The 25,974-nt window shown below is 37.8% G+C and overlaps 2 protein-coding genes across 5 annotated transcripts in view; both read right to left on the reverse strand.

Annotated features, from left to right (window-relative positions):
* Positions 1–3,487: 3,487 nt before the first annotated feature.
* Positions 3,488–5,398, reverse strand: LOC112461104. The gene is made up of 2 exons (XM_025026186.1): positions 4,154–5,398; positions 3,488–3,871 (listed from the first exon to the last, which is right to left on the reverse strand). The coding sequence occupies exons 1-2, from the start codon at positions 5,396–5,398 to the stop codon at positions 3,488–3,490; spliced, it is 1,629 nt and encodes a 542-aa protein (XP_024881954.1).
* An 11,964-nt stretch (positions 5,399–17,362) lies between these two features.
* Positions 17,363–25,974, reverse strand: part of LOC112461108 (serine palmitoyltransferase 2) — a 25,254-nt gene continuing 16,642 nt past the window's right edge. For 3 of the 4 annotated variants that reach the window (XM_025026197.1, XM_025026199.1, XM_025026200.1), the window contains exons 2-10: positions 25,637–25,816; positions 25,041–25,195; positions 24,816–24,961; positions 18,857–19,075; positions 18,614–18,777; positions 18,363–18,524; positions 18,025–18,287; positions 17,824–17,953; positions 17,363–17,760 (exon numbers count right to left, since the gene is read on the reverse strand). In XM_025026197.1, coding sequence (XP_024881965.1) covers positions 17,656–17,760; positions 17,824–17,953; positions 18,025–18,287; positions 18,363–18,524; positions 18,614–18,777; positions 18,857–19,075; positions 24,816–24,961; positions 25,041–25,195; positions 25,637–25,816 — 1,524 coding nt within the window. In that variant the 3' untranslated portion in view covers positions 17,363–17,655. Of the gene's footprint in view, positions 17,761–17,823; positions 17,954–18,024; positions 18,288–18,362; positions 18,525–18,613; positions 18,778–18,856; positions 19,076–24,815; positions 24,962–25,040; positions 25,196–25,636; positions 25,817–25,974 lie in introns of those variants that run through there. The other variant, XM_025026198.1, reaches the window with a different exon arrangement.

Raw genomic sequence — 25,974 nt, forward strand, 5'->3', positions numbered from 1 at the left:
TGTGCGCTCGGGTGACGTTTCCGAGCGCAGCCACGAGTAAAGCAATATGCGATTGGATCTACTACTTATTTAACCTTATATATCAGAGCAAAACATTCGGCAAGCCTTATTTTCAAGGTACGTATGAAATCCGGAAACTTCAGGGAACATTTTAAGACATTAATAATGTATTCATCTAAGCGCTAAGTAATACATGTATTATTCGTTGAAAACCTCGGCCGTAGCAATTTGCATCATTCTATCTTTCTCGTTCATTAGATATAAACAAGGATAGAATGACAATAGCACGCTCCGCGAACGCATATTTAAAATGACTTATTTCTTGTAAAGTGTCGGTAACCTCACCTGATTTTTTGTACACACGCCCCTTATTACTTTATATTTAACATATATCAAATTTAGATACCTATATATCTAATACTTATTCTCACAAAAGGACTACCTTAAGTAAAACAATCATTGCATGGAAATAATGAGAACAAAAATTGTTGAAAATTCAATTATTTTCATCTAAACTTGTGCGTGAGCGGAGGAAGGATCGAAGTAGAGGCGCGTGAGCGGGGCTTATTTCAAAGTCAGTTTGTTTGTCTATTTACAAGTATATTTACAAGTCTATAACACAGCTATTTACAAAGCGTTTAGGAATCCGCGAGTCACGGTTTTAATTCCTCGAAAAGCGACGCTTTTTCCGCGAGCCATAGTTGTCGCCGCACGAATTATTGCTTAGCGGATAACGATGGGTTATTCCGCGAGCCACGGATCGCGCCGTCGTCGAAGACTTTACGCGAGCAACGAACGGCCTTCTCGAATCGCACGAAAAAACTGCTTGAATTGCGACTAAGAACGTATTGGAAGCGAATGCGAGGCGCGCGCGGAGGTTCCGGCTTCTTATACCAACGCGTCACGCATCCCCGGTAACGAGCCGAACAATTAAGGTGGAAGCACATAAAATTGCAGGAGCCATAAGCAGAAGGCAGAAGTCATATGCGCATGCGCTATGGTATCTATAGAGCTCTACAGATACCATAGCGCATGCGCATATGGCTTCTGCATTCTGCTCAAGGCTCCTGCAATTTTATGTGCTTCCACCTTTAGTCTAGCCAATTGGTCGCCGACCCACTGACTTGTCGTTCGATTTGAACTCAGCGAATTTCGGAGTCGGCAACCGATCAGCTGTTTTCGCCGTGGTCATGCGCTCCGTCCCGAATGTTTACGTCGCGTACTGAGACAAAAGGGATAGAGCAAGCACATGCGGAAAAACAAGAGATCGTTTCTCGGCTTCTCGAAGATTCCTAGAATAACGTCGGTTGTTCCCGAAATAATGCTAGGCTTAACCGAGAATTCTCCTCGCGATTATTCACGCGGAATTAAGGTTCGATCGCGAACATTCCGCCCGCCTCGTATGGTGCAACCTACGATTTAATTTTCGCATACGTGTATGCGCTTTGAGAGCCGCGTATTCGCAGAACTGGAAAACTATTATTAAATTATAATTGTCTAGGTTTGCTTTCGACGCGATTTCTTTTACGCGACTATTTCGCTCGAGCATTTAGCCGATGGCCGTACGCGGGAGATATATGCTGCTTTAATCTTATTTTACACATATAACATATACAGCGATCACGACAAGAAGATGACGATTTCGCGATTATTCCTCGCTTCCCGGTGCGTCGCAGTCCGGGAGGAGGACGAGCTTGCTTACGGGCCGCGTGAGCGTCGATGCCGCCGTCCTAACCTTGACGACGCGAACCTGTCCGTCGTCTCCCGGGAATAGCTCCTCGATCCGAGCGAGAGACCACTTGGTCGGGGGGGTCGTCTCGCTTCTCACGAGGCACAAGCGGCCCGCTCGCACCTCCATGTCGGCCTTGAGCCATTTCGGCCGATGAGCCAGCGTCTGTAGGTACTCCCGGGACCACCGCGCCCAGAAATGGTCTCGCATCTGCTGGACCTGTTGCCAGCGAGACAATCGAGTCGTTTTCTCCTCCGTCAGCGACGGCTCACAGGTACGGCGCCGAGAGCCGTGCCTATGAGAAAGTGGCCCGGGATGAGGGGGCAGAGATCCTCCGGGTCGTCCGTCAGGGCCTGCAGCGGACGGGAATTCAGGCACGCCTCGACCTGAGACAGCAGCGTGGCCATCTCCTCGTAGGTAAGCGTCGCCTCGCCAATCAGTCGCCGCAGGTGATGCTTGGTCGACTTGACGGCCGCCTCCCAGATACCGCCAAAGTTTGGCGCCGCGGGGGGATTGAAGCGCCACGCGATCCTCTCTTCGGCGACGCGTCGGCCCTCCTGGCTGCCTGCAGAGAACAGAGCGCGCAATTGTGCGTCGGCACCGACAAAATTTGTGCCGCAGTCGCTGTACAGCGTTTAGCACAGACCTCGGCGAGAAACGAATCGGCGCAGCGCAGCCAGGAAGGTGTCGGCGGTGTAGTCCGAAACCACGTCGAGGTGTACGGCTCTGGAACATAGACACACAAACACGGCAATAAATGCTTTAGAGGCCCGTTGGCCTCGTCCTTTGGAGGTCCTCAGCCACACCGGTCCGGCGTAGTCGACTCCCGTGTTCAGGAATGGCCGAGCGGGAGTTACCCTCGGGCCAGGGAGGCTTCCCATGAGCGGCTGCGGAGAGGCCGCCCGCCATCGCACGCACGTCACGCAACGCCGAATACAACCTTTCACCAAAGTGCGGCCGCGAGGCCCCAGTACTCCTGACGAAGAGCCCCGAGGGTCATCTGCACTCCTCCGTGCAATGTCCGCCGGTGGCACGCCTCCACGATAAGCCTCGTTAAGTGAGACGCTACCGGCAAGATTACGGGGTGCTTAGCGTCATAGGCGAGCATGGCGTTCTTGAGCCGACTGCCGACTCGGAGCAGACCTCGCTCGTCCAGGAAGGGGCTCAGCGGGGCGATGGAGCTGCGCGCCGGCAGCGGAGCGCTCTTTCTGAGGGCCGCCGTTTCCTCCTTGAATTGCCTGGATTGGACCAAGCCGATCCAACCCACGATAGCGTCGTCGAGCTCTTTGCGTGTTAGTGCGAGGCCAACGGAGTTATCGGGCTGATCTTCGCAGGCAGCCCGCCTCGCCCGCAGACACCGTAGCCAACGACGGCACCAAGCTGTCGTCCGCAACAAGCCCGTCAGGGACGAGTGCCTCGTCAGCATCTCCGGCTCCTCGCGGGCCTCCGTCGAGGTCGCTGCGGCACGCGAGAGCGCCGTTCCGGGAGGTCGACCGGTATAGCGTCGTCCAAGGGGACCGTCTACGGACCGGTCTCCGATCGGAGCCAAGTAGGGCCCTGCCACCAGAGCGCGTGTTCCACGAGCTCCCTTGGTAAGAGCCCCCGGGAGGCGCAGTCGGCGGGGTTCTCACGCCCGGGAACGTGGTGCCAACACGCCTTAGGGAGAGTGAGCTGGATCTCGCTCACTTTGTTCGCTACGTAAGTTTTCCAGGAGGCCGGATGGCCTCGAATCCAGCCCAGCACTACGGTCGCGTCAGTCTAAAGATGAGTCAGATCCTCTTCGATCTTGAGGACCCGCCGAACGTGATCGGCGAGTCGGACGAGTAAGGCGGCAGCGTTCAGCTCCAGTCGTGGAAGACTGACCTGCTTCAAAGGGGCGACCTTGGTTTTCGCCGCCACGAGGCTCACGACTACCTCGCCGCTCGAGCTTTCGGTCCGCAGGTAGACCACCGCTGCGTACGCCTTTTCCGAAGCGTCGGCGAATCCGTGAAGTTCGCGTTTGACACCTTCTTGGTCGCTCTTCAGCCATCGGGGCACTCGGATCGTTTCCAGCAGAGGCAGCTCGGCCTGGAATTCGAGCCATCGTCGGACGTCGGTGTCAGGGAGCTGCGAGTCCCAATCCAATCCCAGCAACCAGGTGGACTGAAATAAGATTTTAGCTAACACGGTAATAGGGGCGAGCCACCCCAGCGGATCGAATAGCCGAGCGGCTAAAGATAAAACCGATCGCTTCGTAATAGCCTCCAGTCGGATCAGTTACGTCGAGTATGAGAACTGGTCTTCGTGCGGATGCCAGCGCAGCCCGAGGATTCAAGTGGCTCTCTCTCGGCAGCCACCACCGGGGCTTGCGTTGAAGGCGATCCTCAGGAGGGACTTTGTCGAGTATCGAAGCCTTATTCGCCGACCACTTCTTGAGCGGGAAACCGCCCGCCATGCAGATTCAGTCCAGCTGATCTCCTTGGCCCTCGAAATCGTGTCCGCGCCAGACAATACGTCGTCCATGTATGTCTCCAGTAGAAGGGCGGTAGCTCCTAGCGGAAACTCAACTCCCTCGTCTTTGGCCAGCTGATGGAGCGTGCGAATCGCCAGGAACGCAGAACAAGCAAGCCGGCCGTATGTGAGCATGATCAAAAGGAACTCCAGCAACACATCGCTAGGACTCTCACGCCAGACTATGCGCTGCAGATCCCTGTCCTCCGGGTGGACTTCGATCTGCCGGTACATTTTTTCAATGTCCGCCGCGAAAACGAACCGGTGACGCCGCCACCAGAGTAAGATCTCTGTCAACGCCGGCAGCAAGTTCGGCCCGGTCTGCAGATACTTATTTAGCGTCGCTCCCGTCGGCAACGCGGAAGAGCCATTGAAGACGACTCGCAATTTCGTCGTCGCGCTGGTCTCTTTCATCACTCCGTGGTAAGGCAGATGACAGACGGGCATTTTTGTCGAATCGGCTGGGGGATCGACCGGCGTCATATGCCCGAGCTCGACATATTGACGCATGAAGTCCGTGTACAGCGCATGGAAGGGAGCATCCCGCACGAACTTCGCTTCCATGGCCTTCATCACGCGAACGGCCGCGGGGCGCGTATCGTAGAGATCCGGCATCAGCTCGATGACGGGGAGTCGCACGACGTAGCGTCCGTCAGGTTTACGCGAGTGAGTGCGCGCGAAATGCTCCTCACACCCCTGATCGGCTTTCGAGAGCGGTCCAGTCGCCGACGGGACATTCTGCTGCTCCCAAAATTGCCTCACTATTTGCGACAGGTCGTCCTCGACACGGCACTGATAGGATTGCGCGACGTGACTCGAAGCACTTTCACCAATAGCGCCGGACAGAATCCAGCCGAGAGTCGTGTTTTGCGCGACGGGCTCGCGGTTACCCCCCTTGCGAAGTCCTTCCTTCAATATTACCGCGTAAACGTCGGCACCGAGAAGGATATCCACCGAGTCGGACGCGCTGAATTCGGGATCCGCCAGCTCCAGACCCCGAAGATGAGTCCACGTGTCAGCGCCGGCCTCGACACCGGCGGCGTATATTGTGAGCCGGGGGAGCACGAGCGCGGAGACCGACATCACGGGGCCGTCGGTTCGCGGTGCGAGCGTCAACGATACGCGTCCTTTCGCGACGGCCGTTTTCTGTCCGCCGACGCCGAATATCGAAACCGACATGCAGGAACGCGGTAACTTTAGTCTTTGCGCGAGGCGCTTGGTCACAAGGGACGACTCCGATCCCTGGTCGACCAGCGCGCGAGCGTGATGCAAGGTGCCGAACTGGTCGGCTACGCGAACGCGAGCGGTGCCGCGGTGGCGAGCTGGCGAGGAGCACCGCGCCCGGCTTTACGGCAAGTCTTTGAGCCGCGTGAACCGTCTTCGTGACCTTGACCTCGCGGCACGCATCGTGGACGGAAGTATGATTGCGTGCCGCACGCATTTTAAATATGTAAATAATTCAAACGGCACTTTTTATTTATATTAATTGATTTAACAATTAAAACAATTAAAAAAGGCCAAATTTTGAGCAATAATAGGTGTTGAAATTTATATATTCAAATTACAATAATACAGATAAATACCATATAATAATACAATAAACAGATTGGTTTCATAAAGAAACTTTTTCTGGGAGGCTATTGTCCTTCTATTCGAATCATCCTATTCAACACAAAATAGGAACTATTTATAGTATGGTTGACAGAGCAATTATATTGTCTCATCCTAGTTTTTACAACAAAAACTTAATATTTGTCATTAATGTATTGCTTGGAAATGGGTATCCCATCGATTTATTATTCTCGCATATCAATAAAAGACTGAGAAAACTTCAATCTATAAAGAACAATAATATAGATGATGATTCTGAACGTTCGCAAAAAGTGAAAAGTTTTATTGTTATGCCTTATTTAAAAGATACTTCTGAAATTATCACCTCAGCGGTCATCAAATCAGAAAATTCCGTGGGATACCGTATTCTAAACAAATTAAACAGCATCATAAAAGTCCAAAAAGATAAGAGCGCTCAATCGTCTAAGAATAATGTTATTTATAAAATCTGTTGTAAGAATTGTGATGCCTCTTACGTCGGCCAAACCAAGAGGCAACTACGTACTAGAATAAAAGAACATCAAGCTAATATTAGATTAGATGCGTCCAAGCATTCGGTAGTTTCAAAGCACATTACCAAATTTAATCATTCTTTCGACTGGGACAATGTGGAGGTCTTAGAAGTGGAGCATAATTATAAAAAAAGATTGACTGCAGAAATGATACACATCAAAGAGCAGCCTAACGGCATAAATTCAAACAAGGACACAGAATTATTAAACGAGGCTTATTTTGATGTGTTGAGGCTGTTGTCATAGATATATTATTAACAATGATTACTGGTTGCTCTGCCCTTGCGATGTGAATGTTTTCTCAGTCGTCTGCGATCTTTAGCTACTGTTCGGGCGTCGCTTTACGACGGTCGCCCTGAATCTGGATTCCGCTCAGAGTTGAGCGAGAAGCGTGGATACCGCGAGTCGTAAATTCGCGGGAGGAAGGAGGATGAAAACATTCGGAACACAGATTGCACAAAGAAATATATAGTCTTTATTTCAAGAACGAAAAAGACGCGAGGGGGAACAACGGATCGTGCGCCGCGGATTCGGAAATCTTCTGAGTCGTTCGTACTTTTCTGCCAGATATCGCGAACGGAAATCTTGTCTCAGCTTCCTGCATCGAAGCCTCTCGCGTAGCGGAGATCTTGTACGCGTCGAACGGAAATCTTGAACGCGCGGCAGAAGAACGATCGCGAGCGGAGCACGACCGGAAGTTTTCGGACCCCTCGCTAAGTAGCACATTTAAATATATAAGGAACTTTGATCCGCACTTTAAGACGAAACGAGCGAGTAGCGATTCACGCAGCGATTTAAGAGGGAGAGAGCCGTGCTGTCTTTAGACGAGGATTGATACGCGACGATTTTTGGTTATGAGTTCTAGCTCCCGACTTGAGGCTAGGAATCCTCAGCAACGACTGACTGTCCGGCGAGCGACTTCGTCGTTTACTCACGAGGGTTGTTTTTCAGGAACGAACGCGCGATGAGAGCTGAATCGCGATTCGTCCGTATGGTCACATCGCGCGTCAAAACAGCCGTTTCCGTGCTCCGACAAATAAGGGAGCACTCTCGTAACGCGTGATCGCGATCGATGGGCTTCGAGGGCGCGGGGATCGCGGGGAACGTATATTTCGCACAAGTTCGACAGAGCTTGAACAACATAAACATCGGTATTTCTCGATGTTAAATATAATAATGTTTTCGAGCCGATGTTTCGCGTAGAAAAGTTCGACGGATCTCGAACAGCTACGAACACCCGCTCCTAATTGACGATGGACAGAATTCTCCTGCGTTTCGTTGCTCTGCCCTTGCGATGGGAATGTTTTCTCGGTCGTCTGCGATCTTTAACTACGAACACTCGCTCCTAATTGACGATGAAAAGAATTCTCTTGCGTTCCTGTGGTACCGACCGCTTATGTAAGTCCACTTTTACGAGTCAAACTCAATTAAATTCACGTGTTTCTACGGAATTTCAAAATTTGATTCAGTTGCCACTAAGAGGGTCTGGCGACGCTTTCGTTCGCACCAACCTCATGCATGGACGCACATAAGCATTGCAACGTAATGGATGACCGATTTAGCGTTAAATTTGACTAACATTCGACAATAAATCGTAGCGCCGGATCGTATCCGAGTCCTTTATTTGTTAATTCGACGTATTTATGAAATTGCGGTTCTGAAGAAGGCCAAGTATGGCCGAAACGTAAACCAATTTGTTTGTATTATTGTAATTTAAATATATAAATTTCAATACCTATTATTGCTCGAAATTTGGCCTTTTTAAATTGTTTTAGCTGTTTGCTTCATCGAGCGTAATTTTTTCGTTATGATTTAACAATGTTCCGAGTACATCTGGAAATTTTTTCAAGTTGATCGCTGTCGTCAATTTAAAATGGTGGACGATCAAAGTGTGTGGAGGGTCAGACTGACCCAGTGTTCTTTTGAAAAAAACGTAATTTACAAAAAAAATTTTATTTTTTTTATTTTTAATATTTCTGGCTAAAAATTTTTCTGGCAAAAAAAAACAGGATCAAATTGACCTTGTGTGTTCTCCGAGGGTTAAATTGGCAAAAAAGCCTAGTGTCAAGTTTGCCCCGATCTCCCCTACGTGTATGTACACACATATCTAGTAAAATATATAGGAAAAGGTTTTAGTAAATCCCAGTCGTTCGTAGTAATGATAATAATATATTTTGCTATAAGCGTTTGCTCTGCTAATTACAAAAATAGCATTGTCGATTATTAGGAATGTATACATTGCAAATCGTGAAATGTTGAGAAAACGGGCGACCCAACAATTTTCTAATCGATATTTCTCATTCACTTTTTAACGACCTTTAAACTTTAAAACTATCTCTTTTAGTCTCCTAATATAAAACACCCTTTTCACTTTACAAAGTGATATTTTGCTTAAAGCACGATGCTGATACAGTTTAAATATGTGCTAATTAAAAAGTATAATAGATATGACTTATGGCGATTAATTTGTACATGCGATATTTCTTACACTTTCATGTACATATTTGCAATAAAAAATCACGCAAAAATTGTGAAGGATTATCTAAAATAATAATTATAATAAAAGTCTACACCTTGTAAAAAATAGTCTAAAATAGTTGCTTTGCGACAAAATTACGGAAAGTGTAAGAAGATGCGGCTAGGAAAAACAAAGCTTAACTCTTAAAGGCTACATAGTCCATATATAAACCTCACATATGGACCTTTGATTGCGTATAAAGCTGGATTTAATCAACCAAATCAAGAATTATATATTAAATAGGGATAGAAAAGACTAAAAAATATAATAGAATTAGAAAAATTGACAATAATTAATATTAAATTGTCCAAAAACATTAATTTTTGAAGAGTTTCAAGTGGTTGAGACTTAAGATGTAACCTTTAAGGGTTAATATTATTACCATATTATATTTAAGATTAAATATACATAATTACCCAATTTAAATTCAATGCGATTATATCGAATGAGATATTTACATTATACAAGATTCAAAATTTCTTTGTATTAAATGTAACACATATTTGCACAATCTGATCCATATATGGGGTGTCTGACAAGTTACTGATTAATCCAAAGGGGAAAGTAGATTGGATCAAACTGAAAAGAAAAGTCGTGTATCATTTGCAAAATTCGCAATAGTTATTAAACCGTCTGAGCAAATGAACGCATCATAACCGATAGGTCAGACTTGATAAGCATGTAAAATGATGTTAGTTATTATAGATCTTTTAGCAAGGTATCATCTGATAGAAAGAGGTGAACCATAGTTTTTTGTGTGCGGTCGTGTCACGCGTTCGCGTATCATATTTGTTTTCGCCACTCGCTGCGTGACTCCACCTCTTACAATCAGATGATGCTCATCCTGCTAAGAGATTTAACTAAAACATTTTACATGCCTACCAGTCCGGTTTACTGCTTCTCATACGCTTATTCGCTCAGACGTTTTAATAAAGCACTTAATAACTATTACAAATTTTGCAAAATGGTACATGACTTTTCTTTTCAGTTTGACCCAATCTACCTTCATTTTTCGGTTGATCAGTGACTTGTCTGACATCCTTCATCTAGAGTCACATATTGTTAGTTAGAATAGAAGCATGTTTCGCATTAAATGCACAGCTAAATGTAACTAGATTGTTCATTTTGATTGCATTTTGGATTTATTGGATTGTCAAGAATTTCTGGTAATTATGCAGTTTAGGGGAAGCACCTCCGATGACCTTGACCTTGACATATGTTGTCAAGGTCACCCTCCTGAGTGACCTTCAGAAGGTTTTAGCCGTCGCTCGTTTTTTATTAAAAAGTTATAAACAAAAAAAATTTCGAAAATATAGCAGTTATTTTAAGTACTGAGAGGCATAAACGACTAATATTACGTTTTTCTTTAAAGCAGAAAATACTTTATTTCGCGAGAAAGTCGCTGCTTTACCAAAACACAACATTTAAAGCAGTAAATTGTTGATAAATTGAAGTCTTTTTGTTAAAGCAGAGAATACTTTATTTTGCGAAAAAGTCGCTGTTTTACCAAAACACAACATTTAAAGCAGTAAATTGTTGATAAATTGAAGTCTTTTTGTTAAAGCAGAGAATACTTTATTTTGCGAAAAAGTCGCTGCTTTACCAAAACACAACATTTAAAGCAGTAAATCGTTGATCACTAACCTATATATGCACCTATATATGCTATATTTTCCAAACTTTTTTTGTTAATAACTTTTTAACGAATAGCGAGCGACGGCTAAAACCTTCTGAAGGTCACTCGGGGTCATGACCTTGACAACATATATCAAGGTCATTGAAATCGGTGAGGTCGCCAAACTTTTTTTTGTTAATAACTTTTTAATAAAATACGAGCGACGGCTAAAACCTTCTGAAGGTCACTCAGGAAAGTGACCTTGACAACATATGTCAAGGTCAAGGTCATCGGAGGTGCTTCCCCTAAACTGCATAATTACCGAATTTCTTATTATATACCCTTGTTTAACGCAAGATTAAATTGAAATTCGTTCAACGTAATACATTTCGTATCATTAAATAGCCTCATTCAGCGAAAAGTTTAATGCACATATTTAATACATATTTATAGAATGTAAATTACTTTAGTTGGAGACATAAAAATAATATAATTGAAACGTTACAGAATAATTATATAAGACTCGAGATCCCTTACTGCAACTATATTGGATCATGATGTTTGAAGTAAAAAAAATAAATTTTACTTATTGTACCATATATCAAAATAAATTCGTTTCTTCGCATACCACCACGTGTAATAGTATGAATGATAAAATATACTTAACATAACAAAAACTATTTTAATTTAATTATTTAGTAATTATCTAACATATTATTGTATGTAATTTATTATATAATTATATATTATGTATATATAATTTAATTATATAGTAATTATCTAATTTTGTCTAATATACGTCACGCGTGTGCGCGTGTAAAATTTATACCTTACGTTCCCAGAATATTTGGAAAAAAGTCTTTATGAATTTATCAAGATTTACAATTTTTAATAATTCGTAAATAAAAAATAATCTTTGGCACATCTATAAATTTACTTTATATGAATTATATGCAAACGAAATTCATCTCAATATATAACGTAAGAAAAATTTATACGATTTTTCATTTCTAACATTATAATCTAAAATGGCAATAAGAGACTCCAGAGAATTTAATAAATATCATTTATCTTAAAAAGTTAGTTTTATTATAACATATTTCAAAACTATTTATAACTCCTATAAAAGGTAAAAGAATTAAAATTGTAAGAATATTAAAACTTGATAAATTTTACGAATCATAAAGATGCTATATTATATGCATTATCCCTATATTTGCAAGCAAGTATTAACTGGATCTTTTTAAAGTTTACAGTATTCTAAGCTATTAGTATCCAAGTGTCCGATAATATACAGTCTGTAACAGTCATGTGAGCGATCATATTATTGCTTTAAATATAAAATTTTGTATATAGTTCTATTATTGCAACATCTGTCATTGCTTGGCAGCATTATTCTGAGCCTCTCATTTAGGAATCCATGTCCAAAACGAGTAAGTATCATATTGCTCCAATTTCGAATGATATGGCTTAGCCCATACTTGTCGCTTTTTAATGTTTTTATATTACGAGAGATCATGAAAATATAATTATTCAAAAATCTAATAATTTTTTTTTTTTAATTTTAATTTGAAGACAAAAATAATCGTCCATATGCTCTTGTGTAACAGACTATAAGTGTGAAACCTAGATAGCTAAATATGTTAAAGAGATTTTGGAAAGTGTTTAGTACAAATTGTCTCAGCCAAAAGGCTACAGATTTAATGCAAGACATACAATATCTATCGTTGATAGAAATATAGCAATTTTTCAATAAAATATAACGGGAGTAGATTAGCAGAAACTCAACAGAATTTGCTTCCAATTTGCCTTTGAACTGCGTTCAAAACCGTTTTAGTAAATTGATTTCTGCAATTTCGATATACCGTATCATATTATATCCGCAAATTCTGCTCAGAACAGCAAGCTTAATGTAGATACAGTTCTCGCTCATTTACTATAATTTCCGTTTAAATATGTCTCCAATCTGTTAGTAAACACACTAACAATTTGCTTATGATTAATGAGCAATCGTAGAATTAAGTCTATTTAATTTTTCTTTTCCAAAATGCAAATATATGTTTGGTGTGTAAGCACTTAAATATTATATAGAGGTTTGCACATTGCAGTATCAACGCGATTAATTTTCGCAACTGATGACGTAGCGATATCTTCTCGTAGATTGGAGATTGCGAACGAGTGACGTAATAGTACACCTTTCGTTTGTGATAAGCAAAGAACAAATGCTCAAATAAGAATGCTCTATCGCTCACATAAGAAAACAACATCAAATGCGTGCGGTGTCAGTGTGTAACATAATTAATTACAAATGATTAACAAGATATACCTAAACAGCTCATTTGTATATTCAGTTGATGCTATTGTATCAAAATTTTAATTACCATAAAAAAATATGTACTTAGTGTTTCTCTATAAATATAAAATGCTAAATTTTAATGAAATTTACAGGTATTAATAAATAAATGTGCCTTTTTATTTGTTCGTATTATTTCGTATATAGTAACAAGTAACGCTCAGAATTTTCTGATTGAGCAATTCAAGTAATCCGAATTATAAAACTCGAATCTTAAATTGTTCAAATTATTCAAGTCTGAATATACACTTCAACAATTCGATTCGGAATTAGGTAGAATAGTAACATAAAATAAGACGATATATTTAAAAACCAGGCAAAAATTGATTATTTTTATTTGCTTGGATTTTCTTTGATGTCTCAACTTTGAATATTTGTACTTTACCATAAAAAACTACTGTAAATTGCGAGCAAGCAGTTCAGTTATTTCCGTTAAAAGTGTTTGAATTGTTCGTATTTTTCACAGTTCGTGTTTCGTTTCGATCTGTTAGAACAATTTGGCCACATGATTCATTCAAGTATGCATGTATAGTATAAGCCCTAGTAATAAGGAACAATAAATTTGCGATATTTTACTTTGTATCGTAATCAATACGAATATATTACACGGCAAAGATCGTATTTTTTATATTCATGACATATCTTTTTATATTTATACATTTGTATATTTTTTACTTTATAAATATGACAGCGAGATTAAAAAGTAATTGAAATTCTCTTTTATGCTATATTCTAATATCGTGACAATTTGATTTATCAGTCACATATATTTTGATAAATATTATGAGATCATTGTATTACAAAAGTGGCAGTATGCTTAATAAAATGAAAATGGAATTCCAACAACAGTCATTGAATATTTAACGAAGTAATAAATTTGAAATATTTTTTATTGTTCCGTTGTCTGTGTCATCATTGTCATGTATTATCTCTTGTTTAAAGTCAGTATACCAAAGAAAATTTTTAACTTATCTTTATTATAAAAAAAACCCATGTCCAATATCAAAATTTTAAAAAGCTGTGTCAAAGATAAACGACAGACATTTAGGTACTTAAAAAGATAGAAATCTTGTTGATATGTATCATATATGTGTATAATTTTTATTAAAGTAAGATTAGGAAACCAATTCTAACAAATGTTGAAATTTACATTAATAATCAGTTCTCAAAGCTCATAATTTTATTTACACCCAATTCAACATGATTAATGTTACGTTGCTCGATTTAAATTCTCACTTGATTCCAGCCAAAGGAAAATATTATACAGAGGCAAAAGTACGGAAAACCCCTAAATTTTACGAAATACTATGCATTTTCGAGAAATATATTTCAGACAAAAGTTGTATGTTTCAAGTAACGCATTACATAGCAATATTAGTATGACCTTGAAGAGTGTTGTCAAGGTTACGTAAAGATCACCTTAAAATTTTTAAATAAAAACCCTAATTTTTTATTACATATTCTTGTAGCTTACCTCGAAAGCTTTTCAAAACACTATAACAAAGTATTATTTTATTAAGTACTTTTCAAGTTATGGAGCTTGGAAGTCACAGTATCGTCGGCATCAGCATTATAACAAGGTATACCGCGTAAAGGTTGCACGGTCGGATTTACATTTCTGCGCGTGCGTGTGTGCGTGCGTTATGCATGGTGTCATGGAACTTTATAATGTAAAACATTTCTGCTATTTCTCTTTTTCTGGTGTATTTTTTTGGTGTTTTAGAGTAAATTCTGAAAGTGGCTCCCATTGACTTTCTGACAGTATGCCAATCTTTGATAGAATGCAGACATGGGTCTACGACTCGATTCAGCTGGTAACAAGGCCGCTTCATCTCTTATTCGCTGCCTCAATTCTTGGATGTTTTCAAGTTTTGTTTCGTAAACCTCACTCTTCAGGTAGCCCCAAAGGTAATAATCAAGATGAGTTAGATCTGGTGACCGAGGTGGTCAATGCTCTTCTCCTTCTCCTCGGTTCCTTCTTCCTATCCACCTTCGTGGGAAAACTTCATTTAAAATTCGACGTGGTCTTGCACCAAAATGAGGAGCTCTATCATGCTGAAACCATATTTCTTTGAAGTTATTTGGAAAAACATTTCGTATGGCTGGAATTACTTTATCTACAAGTAATCTCTGGTACCTCTAAGTATTAAGGTTTTCCTCGAAAAAAAAAACGGCCCTATCAAATGACCATCTATCATACCACACCATACATTTACTTTTTGTGGGTATTGCGTGTGTTTCCCGTACCCAATTCGAATTTTCATCTGATCAGAAACGAAAATTTTGATTATTAACCTCTCCCATCAACGTGAACGTTACGTTGCCTTGTCTGTAAGAACAATTTGGTAAGGGAAGTTGGGCCTATCATCTATTCCATCATTCTTACACAGAAGCGTATACGACGCCCATCATCTCAGTCTTGCAATTCTTGAACGTATTGCAATTTGTACGGATGTAATTTACTTTTTTTTTTCAAAATTCTGTGTATATAGACCTGGGAGCAATATCGTGAGCTTGGGCTGCTCAGCTATTAAGAGACGCACGGGGATTTTCTTGTTGTTTCTCAATGTTAGTTGCAGATGGTCTGCCTGATCTAACGCGACTTTTTACGCCACCAGTTTCTTGAAAACGTCGTATTGTTTTCAAAACAGTGGACTTATTAATTTGACGATTCGGATACGTGTCATTAAACAATCGAACGACATCAGTAAACGATCGTTCATCATCACCACATCCGCGCATCAAGGGTAGTGATTCTTTCACACACCAATAATTTGTTAGCCATTTTTAACCAAATGTTTAATTTTTAATTTATTAATTTGCGAATTAAAAAGACAAAAGTCCTCGACAGAAGCAGAGCGCTCTATTCTGAACGCTATCACACTACCCGCGTGATTATGCGCGAGAAAATGACATTGAACATCCTGGCACTTGCGTTTTATATCCTCTTAGAGTGTCGATCCAGAGAGGGTCAGCGCGAGAGGAGGGAGAGGGAGAGTGCAATTGGGTCATTGGAGGCTCCAATCCCTTTATTAGATCCTCTTAGAAAGGGTCCAATGGGAGCCTCCAATGACCCAATCGCCCTCTCCCTCCCCCTCACCCCATAGAATAAAAAGAAAAAAGCAAAATGAAGGAGGAGAGGATTGGCCACCTCGGTCTAACTCCTCTTGATTATTACTTTTGGGTAATGCTGATGCTAGAGATACTGTGACTTCCAAGCTCCATAACTTGAAAAGTACTTAATAAAAGAATACTTTATTATAGTCTTTTGAAAAGCTTTTGAGATAAGCTACAAGAATATGTAATAAAAAATTATGGTTTTTATTTAAAAATTTCAAGGTGATCTTTACGTAACCTTGACAACACTCTTCAAGGTCATACTAATATTGCTATGTAATGCGTTACTTGAAACCATACAACTTTTGTCTGAAACATATTTCTCGAAAATGCATAGTATTTCGTAAAATTTAGGGGTTTCCATATTTTTGCCTAACCCTGTATATTAATTATAAATGTGCATTTACGTCTATCTACAAAAATCTATTTTTTGGAACTAAAATGATTACTACAAAATGATTACGAAATCGATCCCAGTACTAGATTACAAGGAATGTGCATAAAAAGTTTTTTGTATATTTGCATAAAACATTTGTTTAATAGCTGGAAGTAAAGCATATTTCCCATTTTCCAATGATATAAAAGATATGAATATATATATTCATGATTTTATACATATACATAATAAATATATATAATATTAATATATAAGTAAAAATTAATTATATAATATATATAAAAGTATATTATATAATATACATAATATTACATAATCATCATATTACGCTATATTATAAATATATATATGTATAAAATTATGAATGATAATAAAAAAAAAGTACATAATGCATTATATTGGATTATCTCTACATTTAGATTTTCTGATACATAATCTTTATCAATTTTTCCAATAAAGTGCGAAATAAAATAAACAAATGTTAACTTAAATGATTCTACAGTAATATGACAATTCCAGAGAGATGGCCAGTCATAAAAATTTAGTAACTTTAGTTAGTATTTGCAATGTTTTTAATGTACTTTAATATAATCTTAAAATATTTCTTCAACTATGCGTGAATACTGTGAGAATGAGTAAATAAAATTAACAGTATGTACAATTATAACTCATTGACATTTGATATTGATCAAATTCGTTTGTTCGTTCAATATGTATGGATCGTGAAAAGCAAGAAGATATCTGGAGGCAGTGTAATTCCTTATTTCGAATAAAAGGCAAATGAAAAGAACAATGACAAATAGCAACAGATCTAACTGGTAATGTCATTTCGTGATTATCTTTTCAAACGAAGCGCGACATATTTCTGAGGTTTATAGTTGTAACCTACGTAAAATACAACGAAATACTATTTCTGTAAAATGCTTGTAAATAGCACTCTTCTTGGCATAAAATCGACATTAAAAAAAACTATAACGAAAAATTTCATCTTAGTCATATATACGATGTAATGTACTTTAATCTCATTCCCCTTCTTTCCTTGCATTTATCTGGTTTAGCCTGCCCATATTATACGTCCTCCAGTTATTTCTTAACTTCATGTATAAATCATTACACTCGTATATTTTTAATGAGAAATTTACTTAAGCATTAGCTTATTCTTGTAATAATCATAATATATGTAGCTTTCTCATTTAATGTATTGTACAATGCGATGAACTATATTTGGAGCTATGGCGATATTTAAAATTTTCAGCTATCTTGACCCGTCAAAGAAACGTATTATCTAACGATTCATTACTCTACGAGGTAGGTCATTCTGCTTCGCTGTCGGAATATTCTATTTTCGTAGGAGTGCGAGGTTTCCTCGAGTATCTTAATCCTAACATGTCCGCAATCTCCTCAATATGCGACAATACCTGAGATATAAATAAAATTGCGATTAAAATATCAAGTCTTTTAGTTTACCAGCTATTACTTACATAATCTAATTGTTCCTTTGTGTGTGCGGCTGAAAGACAAAATCTAATTCTGCCCTCCATCAACGGCGTTGCTGGGAATCCAACGCCGACGGTTGCTATGTTACGGGTCGTCAGAGTACGGATCACTGCGCTATATTAAACATTAAAGAGAAAAAAAGAGATTGAAATGATTCGGATTTTAGAGATAATATCCTAACTTACCCGATCTTAGAGAATAAGTAAACTAGCATAGGCACAACGGGCGAGTCCTCGTTTCCATAAATTATAACTCCGATCTGATTCAATCTGCGTCTAAAATATCTCGTATTCTTAGCCAACTGTTTGATACGTTTTTCACCAGCATCTGTGCCATCTTCTCCTGCAATAATTCGCATCGACGTGATAATTTGTTGCGTAACAGGTGGGGACATCGATGCCGCGTACGTATGCGCATGACCATATATCCTTATATGATTTATCAATGTCTGAAACAAACGTGATCTGATTACAGATAAGTATTAAAATATGTCGAGACTGTTGAAAGATCGTTAAAATATTACTCTTGTTCCAGCTATATATCCACCCGCCGAGCCAAAGCTTTTCGTAAATGTTCCCATGAGTATATCTACTTCGCGCGGGTCAATACCGTAGTAATCGCAAACTCCTCTCCCATTTTTTCCCATGGCTCCCGCGCTATGTGCCTCATCCACATAAAGGTAGGCCTATTCGACAATTAAAAAATTTATATTAATTGTAATAAGAAATTAAAGAAAGGAAGTAATAGATTACAATCAAAGTTACTTTTACGAACTTTGTATTTCTTTTTTAACTCTAATATTTCGGGTAAATGGACGATTGAACCTTCCATAGAATAAACGCCTTCAACAATGATAACTATTTTCTTCCAAGGTTCGCCAGTTTTCGGCTGCCCGGAGACAATAGCCTTCTTCAAACATTCCTCTAAATGCTTCACGTCTGTGGATCATGAGCTTTTTGTACTTTCAACAGTAGATAATTATGCGTTGACTATTTGACTATTACATAATATGCGTACTATTATGCTTGAAGATCTGTGTCACTGCGCCAGATAGTCGTAGTCCGAGAATAAGCGAAGCATGATTCTTCTCGTCGCTAAGAACCAGACAACCTTTGCTGACCAAGGAAGGTAGGTTTAATGAGTTTGTGGCAAATCCCATTCCAAATACTATGGCGTCTTCCACTCCCAAAAATTTTGCAGTCAACTTTTCTAGTTCATCATGTATCGGCATGGTACCTTAGCATAATAAAAGTGATTCGTTCAATTTCTTTTTGCTGTATGCAGTTAAAAAAACATGGAACTTTAATAAATCATAGCAAATTATCACCACGAAAAAAAAATAAAGAAAAAGGCTTTAAAGCCGGTTTTCGGCCCCCTCTAAATTTCATTCCAAAATATCAGAAACATTCTATTTTTTGTAAGAACTATTGAAATCAGATTTTAGTCTAAACAGACGTAAGCACAAGAGCGTTGATGGTAAAATGGGATTAATTAGAATTGCAAGGTAAACAGACATCAAAATATGTCCGTTTAAACTAAAATCAGTTGATTTTAATAAATTGGTATAAAAGTCATTGTCATTTTCTACAAATTAATTTATAAACATTGACTAGTGAAACTGTAACTTATGAAAAAAATCGTATATTTTTAACGAATATTATATTATATTATATTACATTATATTATTGTCATTCCACATATGGTCGTCACACATGGACAGAGATAGAATATTGGCCAAATATAGGTATTAACCGTTTAAGTTTCAAAGCGATCACATTTCTGCTTTATGCTTTTTTAATTTGATTTTTTGATTTTTTTCATATATATTCATTATTTATTTCATATAAATATAAAAAAAGTTAAGAATTTGCACATTACTTCCTCACCATTTTTAAGTGTGCACATTAAAAATTTCCACATTATTTTTTATTGCGCTCACAAAGCTCCTCTATTTCTTAAAGAAGCTTGTATTTTATTTGATGCATAATTATAATAGTATTCATTAGTTTGGCTTCCTCATAGAGGAATAAGCGCAATAAAAAGCAATGTGCAAATTCCTAATTTGCACACTTAAAAATGTTGAGAAAGCAATGTACAAATTCCTAATTTGTACATTTTTTTTATTTTTATATAATTTTCACAGAAATTTTACAGGCTCCATCCTCTTCTGGTCAAATATTACATTATTCTAATTGTAAGTCAGATTAGGGTATCACTTCTTAATGTAGTTTTGTTCAAATAATGTTAGATGGTCATAATCATTTCTCAAAAAGTTCAAAGTTTTGATTGCGTATAAAGCTAGATCTAATCAATCAAATTTTAAAGAATTATATGTGAAATAGGGGTAGAAAAGACTGAAGAATATACTAGAATTAGAAATAGCCCGATATTTCAAAATTGGCGAAAGTTAAAGCAATCACAAACATTTCTCAAAAAATCTAAATTTTCTAAAGAAAGAACTCCTTTTTACCGATCACCGCCAAATTCAATACCAACTTTCCTTTAATAATACTCTACATTTAAAAAAATTGAGTCCGATATCTAAAAAATTACGGAAGTTAGAGCTACCACAACACTTCAAATACTATACACGCACACACACATACACACACCTTTAAAACAATTAAGACCCCCATTTTTTATTGCATATTCTTAAAGCTTACTCCGAGAGCTTTTCAAAACACTAAAAAATTATTTTTTTATTAAGTACTTTCCGAGTTATAAGTGTGTACATACATACATACATACGTATTATACATACACACCCGGAAAAAAAGGATTAGATCTGATCAGATCAAATTTTATCTGGTCAAACATACTCAGATATGACTTCTCATGTCTGCGCAGATCTGGTCACATATGTTCATATATAACTGTATATAACTACATATGGGATGCAATCTGATCTTCGACGGTTCAGATCGGACCATATCTACTCATACGGACCATATCTGCTCAGATCGAACCATATCTGTGATTGAATTTCATTGAAACAGTCCAGATCTGACTGTATCTGTTTAGATATAACCATATGGTTATCTATACTCAAATGCGATCCAAAATACATTACATCTGACCATTCTGTTCAAATATAAGTCGAGCTGAGGTTGTGTTTGATCGAAAACTGTTCAGGTCTGACGATATCTGGCCATGTTTATAACTATAATAAATTAAATGTTCGATGATTGATATTCGTCTAAGATATTTAAATATATAAATATGAATTATATACATAGCAAATATGAATTATATACATAGCAAATTAAAGATATTCAATTAAATATCTTTGATATAATTATATAAAAATAAATTATGATAAAGATATCATTTGCAGAAGACAAGTATTTTTTTATGAACAAAAAAACGTTAGTTATTTGTTATAAAAGCATTTTCATCAATTCGCCTTATATCTAAAATACAAAAGACAATAACAGAAATATAAGTTACTTCGTACATTGTAAGCTTATATAGATGATGGATAAACAAAAGTGAAAAAATTCTCAATTTGATTATTATTTAATAGCTAGATTACGTTAAAAATTGTGTTGAAATTATTTGGAAACTTGCATAAATAATTACCAACTCGAATAAGAATTGTTAGAGACTTTACAATTTTTACTTTAATTACTAAGAATTATTTACTGGTTATACAAGGTGTAACAAAAAGGTCGGGATTATCTCTGAAAGATGACGTTTTTGGAAGAAATGTTTTATACAAAAGTTATAGGGTACCAAGTTATCCATTATGTGGTGATATTGGCTTGACCTTGAACGATCTTGGAAAAGTCACATGGGGGTCATATTGAGTTCTTTAAACGGTGACTCCTATTTTTTATGTCATATTCTTGTAGTCCTTGTCGAGACGTTTTCAAAACACTAAGATAAAACTTTCTTTTGTTAAAAATTTCCTGAGATATTTTAAATTTTGTCATAACATTTTTAATATAAAATATGAGATATCTTATAAATAAGTAGAGGAGACCGGGGCCGAGTCGTCACTACAATTATCTCGAAATCTGTATGTTGTGTGAATTCGCCATTAATATTGTACACTATTTATGGTGCCCACGTGACCAACGGAGTTTAGTGAGATTACATGCCATGTTGTGATTTTCATTATGGCAAACGTGTTTTCGGAGGTTAAAAGTAAAATTTTTTGCGCGTCGAAAATTTTAAATATTTAGAATATTATTTTCTCTCCGAATCTCGAGATAAGTGATTCTGAAGAGTAATGCATGTTGAACACGAATCCAGTAAAATTTTTTTATTTTTGTTGATTTTTAATATTTTATGAGCGATCAAACTTAAAATCTGTGTCCGGAGCGAAGTCGTCACCAAGCCATATCATGGAGACTTCAAGCGAAAATCAAAGTCAAAGAAACAGCAGTGGTCGGATTCCGGCGAGGACTTGGATAATACGTGCTGTGTGCTCAGAGATGACAGAATAGAGCTGACGAGAAACAGTGCATTTCGTGCGAGCGTAGGGCACATAAGTGTGTGCGCTTTTCTTGTAATTATTTTCCGCCATTCGTGTTTTTAATTAATGTTTCCATCTTTCTATTAAAAAATAATTAATAAAATGTATCTTGTTATTTTTCATGATCAAAATTATGTATTTTTATTTAAAATCCAGTCCGAGAATGGAGTGACGACTCCGCCCCGGCAATTTTGACATTTCAATTTTTGCACCTTTGTCGTTTTCACTCTATACCAGTTGAACAAAGCGACGTAAACCAAAAATGTCCTTATAAATTTTGTAGCCAAGGGTTCACTCTTTACAATGATATACTACATTTTACTAAAATTATTATTTTGTTGTTAAAAATCGACATCGAAAAAATAGTGACGATTTTGTCCCGGTCTCCTCTATTCACTTTTCGATAACTTTATCTTCATACTTCTATACGTAAAATGATGAAAGGAATTGAATAATAATATTAATTTTTACATTTGCAATTTTGCAAAATTGAATGCGTTTACAAAATGCAATTAAATTTTTTAAAATAATGTTTTTTTTTCTTTACAACAATCGATTCCTTTTATTATTTTGCGTAGAAAAGTATGAAGGTAAAGTTGTCAAAAAGTGAATACTTTATGAGATATTTTATATTCTCCATATCTAAAAAAGGCATGTAAAGTCGATACTCGAATCTGTCAAAGTTTATTGTTGTCGCTTTTCCGCGATGCCGATTAGTTCTCTCGCTGCGCTTACTTTATGAGCAGTTGTCATCGTAATTTTAAAGTTGTGTATCGTGTGTATCAAAAAGTTAATAGTATAATAGTAATAGTATAATGTTAAAGCTAAATAGCGCGCGCAAAGCGCGCGTCTGTGATGTCTAGTACATTAAAAATGTCATAAAAATTTGAAATATCTCAGAAAATATTCTTATCGAAAGAAAGTTTTATCGTAGTGTTTTGGAAACGTCTCAACAAGGGTTACACAAGAGAATATGAAAAATAGGGGTCCCTGTTTAAAAAACTCAATGTGACCTTGATGTGACTTTCCCAAGTTTGTTCAAGGTCAAACCAATATCACCGCATAATAGGCAACTTGGTACCCTACAACTTTTGTACAAAACATTTCTTCCGAAAACATCATCTTTCCGAGATAATCCAGTGTCCCAATCTTTTTGTTACACCCTTTATGCAAATGTTGGATCGTTCGATAGATGGGATCCTGATGAGATCCGTTTCTCGTATTTAAAATATGACAAACAATGGTATAAGAACGGTATATAAATCAAGTGTACGGTACAATAACTTATCGAATAACAGTTGTATCAAAGTCCACGCTTATAATAAAGTGGCACACAATATTGAATTGAATCGATATATTTATGGTTTTATAACATTTTACATCCATTCATGATTTTTAATTATATCTGAGCAAATCTAGATACATTCGGTAAATAATTATATCTCGGCAAATCAAATTATATCTGATCAAATCTGGTTATATCTGGTCTGTTCAGATCTGGCCAGATGAGACAATTTGCAGATCAAATTATATCTGGCCAGATTTGATGAACCAGATCTGGTCATATCTCGGTAGATCTAATTCTTTTTTCCCGGGCACATACAGACATTGTGTTGAAAATATTTTTATAGACGTTTTAGAACATTCTGAATACATTGGCATAGAAAACTAAAAGAACATTTTTTCTTCCCCTTTTCTACCCTTTTCTACGCCTTTTCGGCCTTTTCTACCCCTATTTCATATATAATTCTTTAAAATTTGGTTGATTAGACCTAGCTTTATATATATGCGATCAAAGGTCCGTATACGAGGTTTACGAAAACAAAGCTTTCTCTGTGAGGAAGCAAAATGCATCTAGTAACTACTAATCGAATCTTGATAGTTACGGTAGAAGCGCATCAACAATGACTCTACTATAGGTGCTTTTCATTTAGCGACATAAGTCAATACAAGCGTTATTCTGTCTTTTTTCAACATCTAGTGAACAGCAAAGATAGTGACGCTTGTGTCGACTTGTGTCGTTAACTGGAAAGCACCCTACATATGTTGCTATGTTACTACTTGCTTGGGACATACATTCTTACAACTGCCTGCAGCAGTCCTCAAGCGATTACAATTTAATGGATCAGTTGACAAATAACGAAAAAGTCGAACTATTTTCTACAAATTTTCTATTTTGTATATTTTTTTATTTTACTAGACACTACAGACGCGCGCTACGCGCGCGCTATTTATCTTTAACATTTCACTATTAACCCTATTATACACAACTGTCAAAATATACAATGACAGCTGCAAATGAAGTAAGCGCAGCAAGGAAACCAATCGGCATCGCGGAAAAGCGGCAACAATAAACTTCACATCTCCTTTTTAGAAAAGGATTAATATACAGTACAATAATTTAGTCTTGATCGACGTATTCAAATGTTCTACGTGGTTTCATCTACCTACTTGCTCGAGAAAAACACTTAAATAATAATGCATCTTCAAATTATTTACCTAATTCAAGACGCGTGCTGCAACTGGCACAACCGAACTTCTTGAGCGTTTTGATGCTCTCGTCGGCGCACTTACCACTCGCTTCGGCAAATCCTAAATAATTGTAAGAGCCCAAATTTATACACTGTGTTTCAGTTCCAGTAAATCTGTCAGGATTAAAAAATTTGGGATTTTAATTCTATTGATACGTGGTAAATGGTGGCTTTCGTACGTTGTCGAACTTACTGAAACGTCCATCCGTAATCGTGAGTTACTCGATCTTTTAATGTGACCGTTGCGCCAGGAACAGAACAAATCGGCCTGTTCCAACAATCTCTCACTCGTCTGTAGACGTACTTGAGATAAAATTTCTCAAAATTGTCGTACAGCGGAGCATATCCCTAAAAATACATATTCAATATGAAATATTTACATGCTGCATAAAAAGTAAGATATCGTTGTTCATAACAAAATTGATAAATATCGAAATACAGGAAAATATATACATATGTTACATGCGTACACAAAATCCAAATTTATTTATTATTTTTATCATAAAACAAAGATGCAAAGATTAATTTTTATAGAATACATAGAATAAATAGAATTATGTAGAATATTTCTAATATCGTATGACTTTTCTTTATACGTTAATGGTATACAATACTTTTATTTAAAATTAATAAAAATCTTTTAATATGTTACTATTAATGTTGATTTCGAAATACGTGAGCCTAAAATTTAACGTTTTTATTTTTACTCTGGCTTCCTTTACTTTTCATTTACAAATGTACTGCAATTTGTATCAATGTTGAATAAAGTATAAATGATTATCGCCATACTTCTCTATTTTTTTCGGTGGCAATCTTCGGAACAAAGAATAACTGATTAATAAATCCCAGGAACATGAGAATATAAAAACCGAGGTGTGTAAGCGCCGCTGTGATGAATGGAACTTTTTCAAAGGATTCTCTCGACCGTGGTGGTTTTTGTAATTCCGCTTTTGTCGGACCGTGGGTAGACTGCAATAAATTTGTACGCTAAATTGCACAGCCTACGAAAGTATATTATTGATCGGTCAAAGTGCTTGTTCAAATTCTCAAGATATAATTTTCAAGATGTATAACATTTTTATTCTGTGGCGGTCAGCTGTCCGCCACAACGCGCGACGGTGCACGCG

Source organism: Temnothorax curvispinosus, unplaced genomic scaffold, assembly GCF_003070985.1.
Source record: "Temnothorax curvispinosus isolate PA1 unplaced genomic scaffold, ASM307098v1 QBEX01011081.1, whole genome shotgun sequence".
Lineage (NCBI taxonomy): Eukaryota > Metazoa > Arthropoda > Insecta > Hymenoptera > Formicidae > Temnothorax > Temnothorax curvispinosus.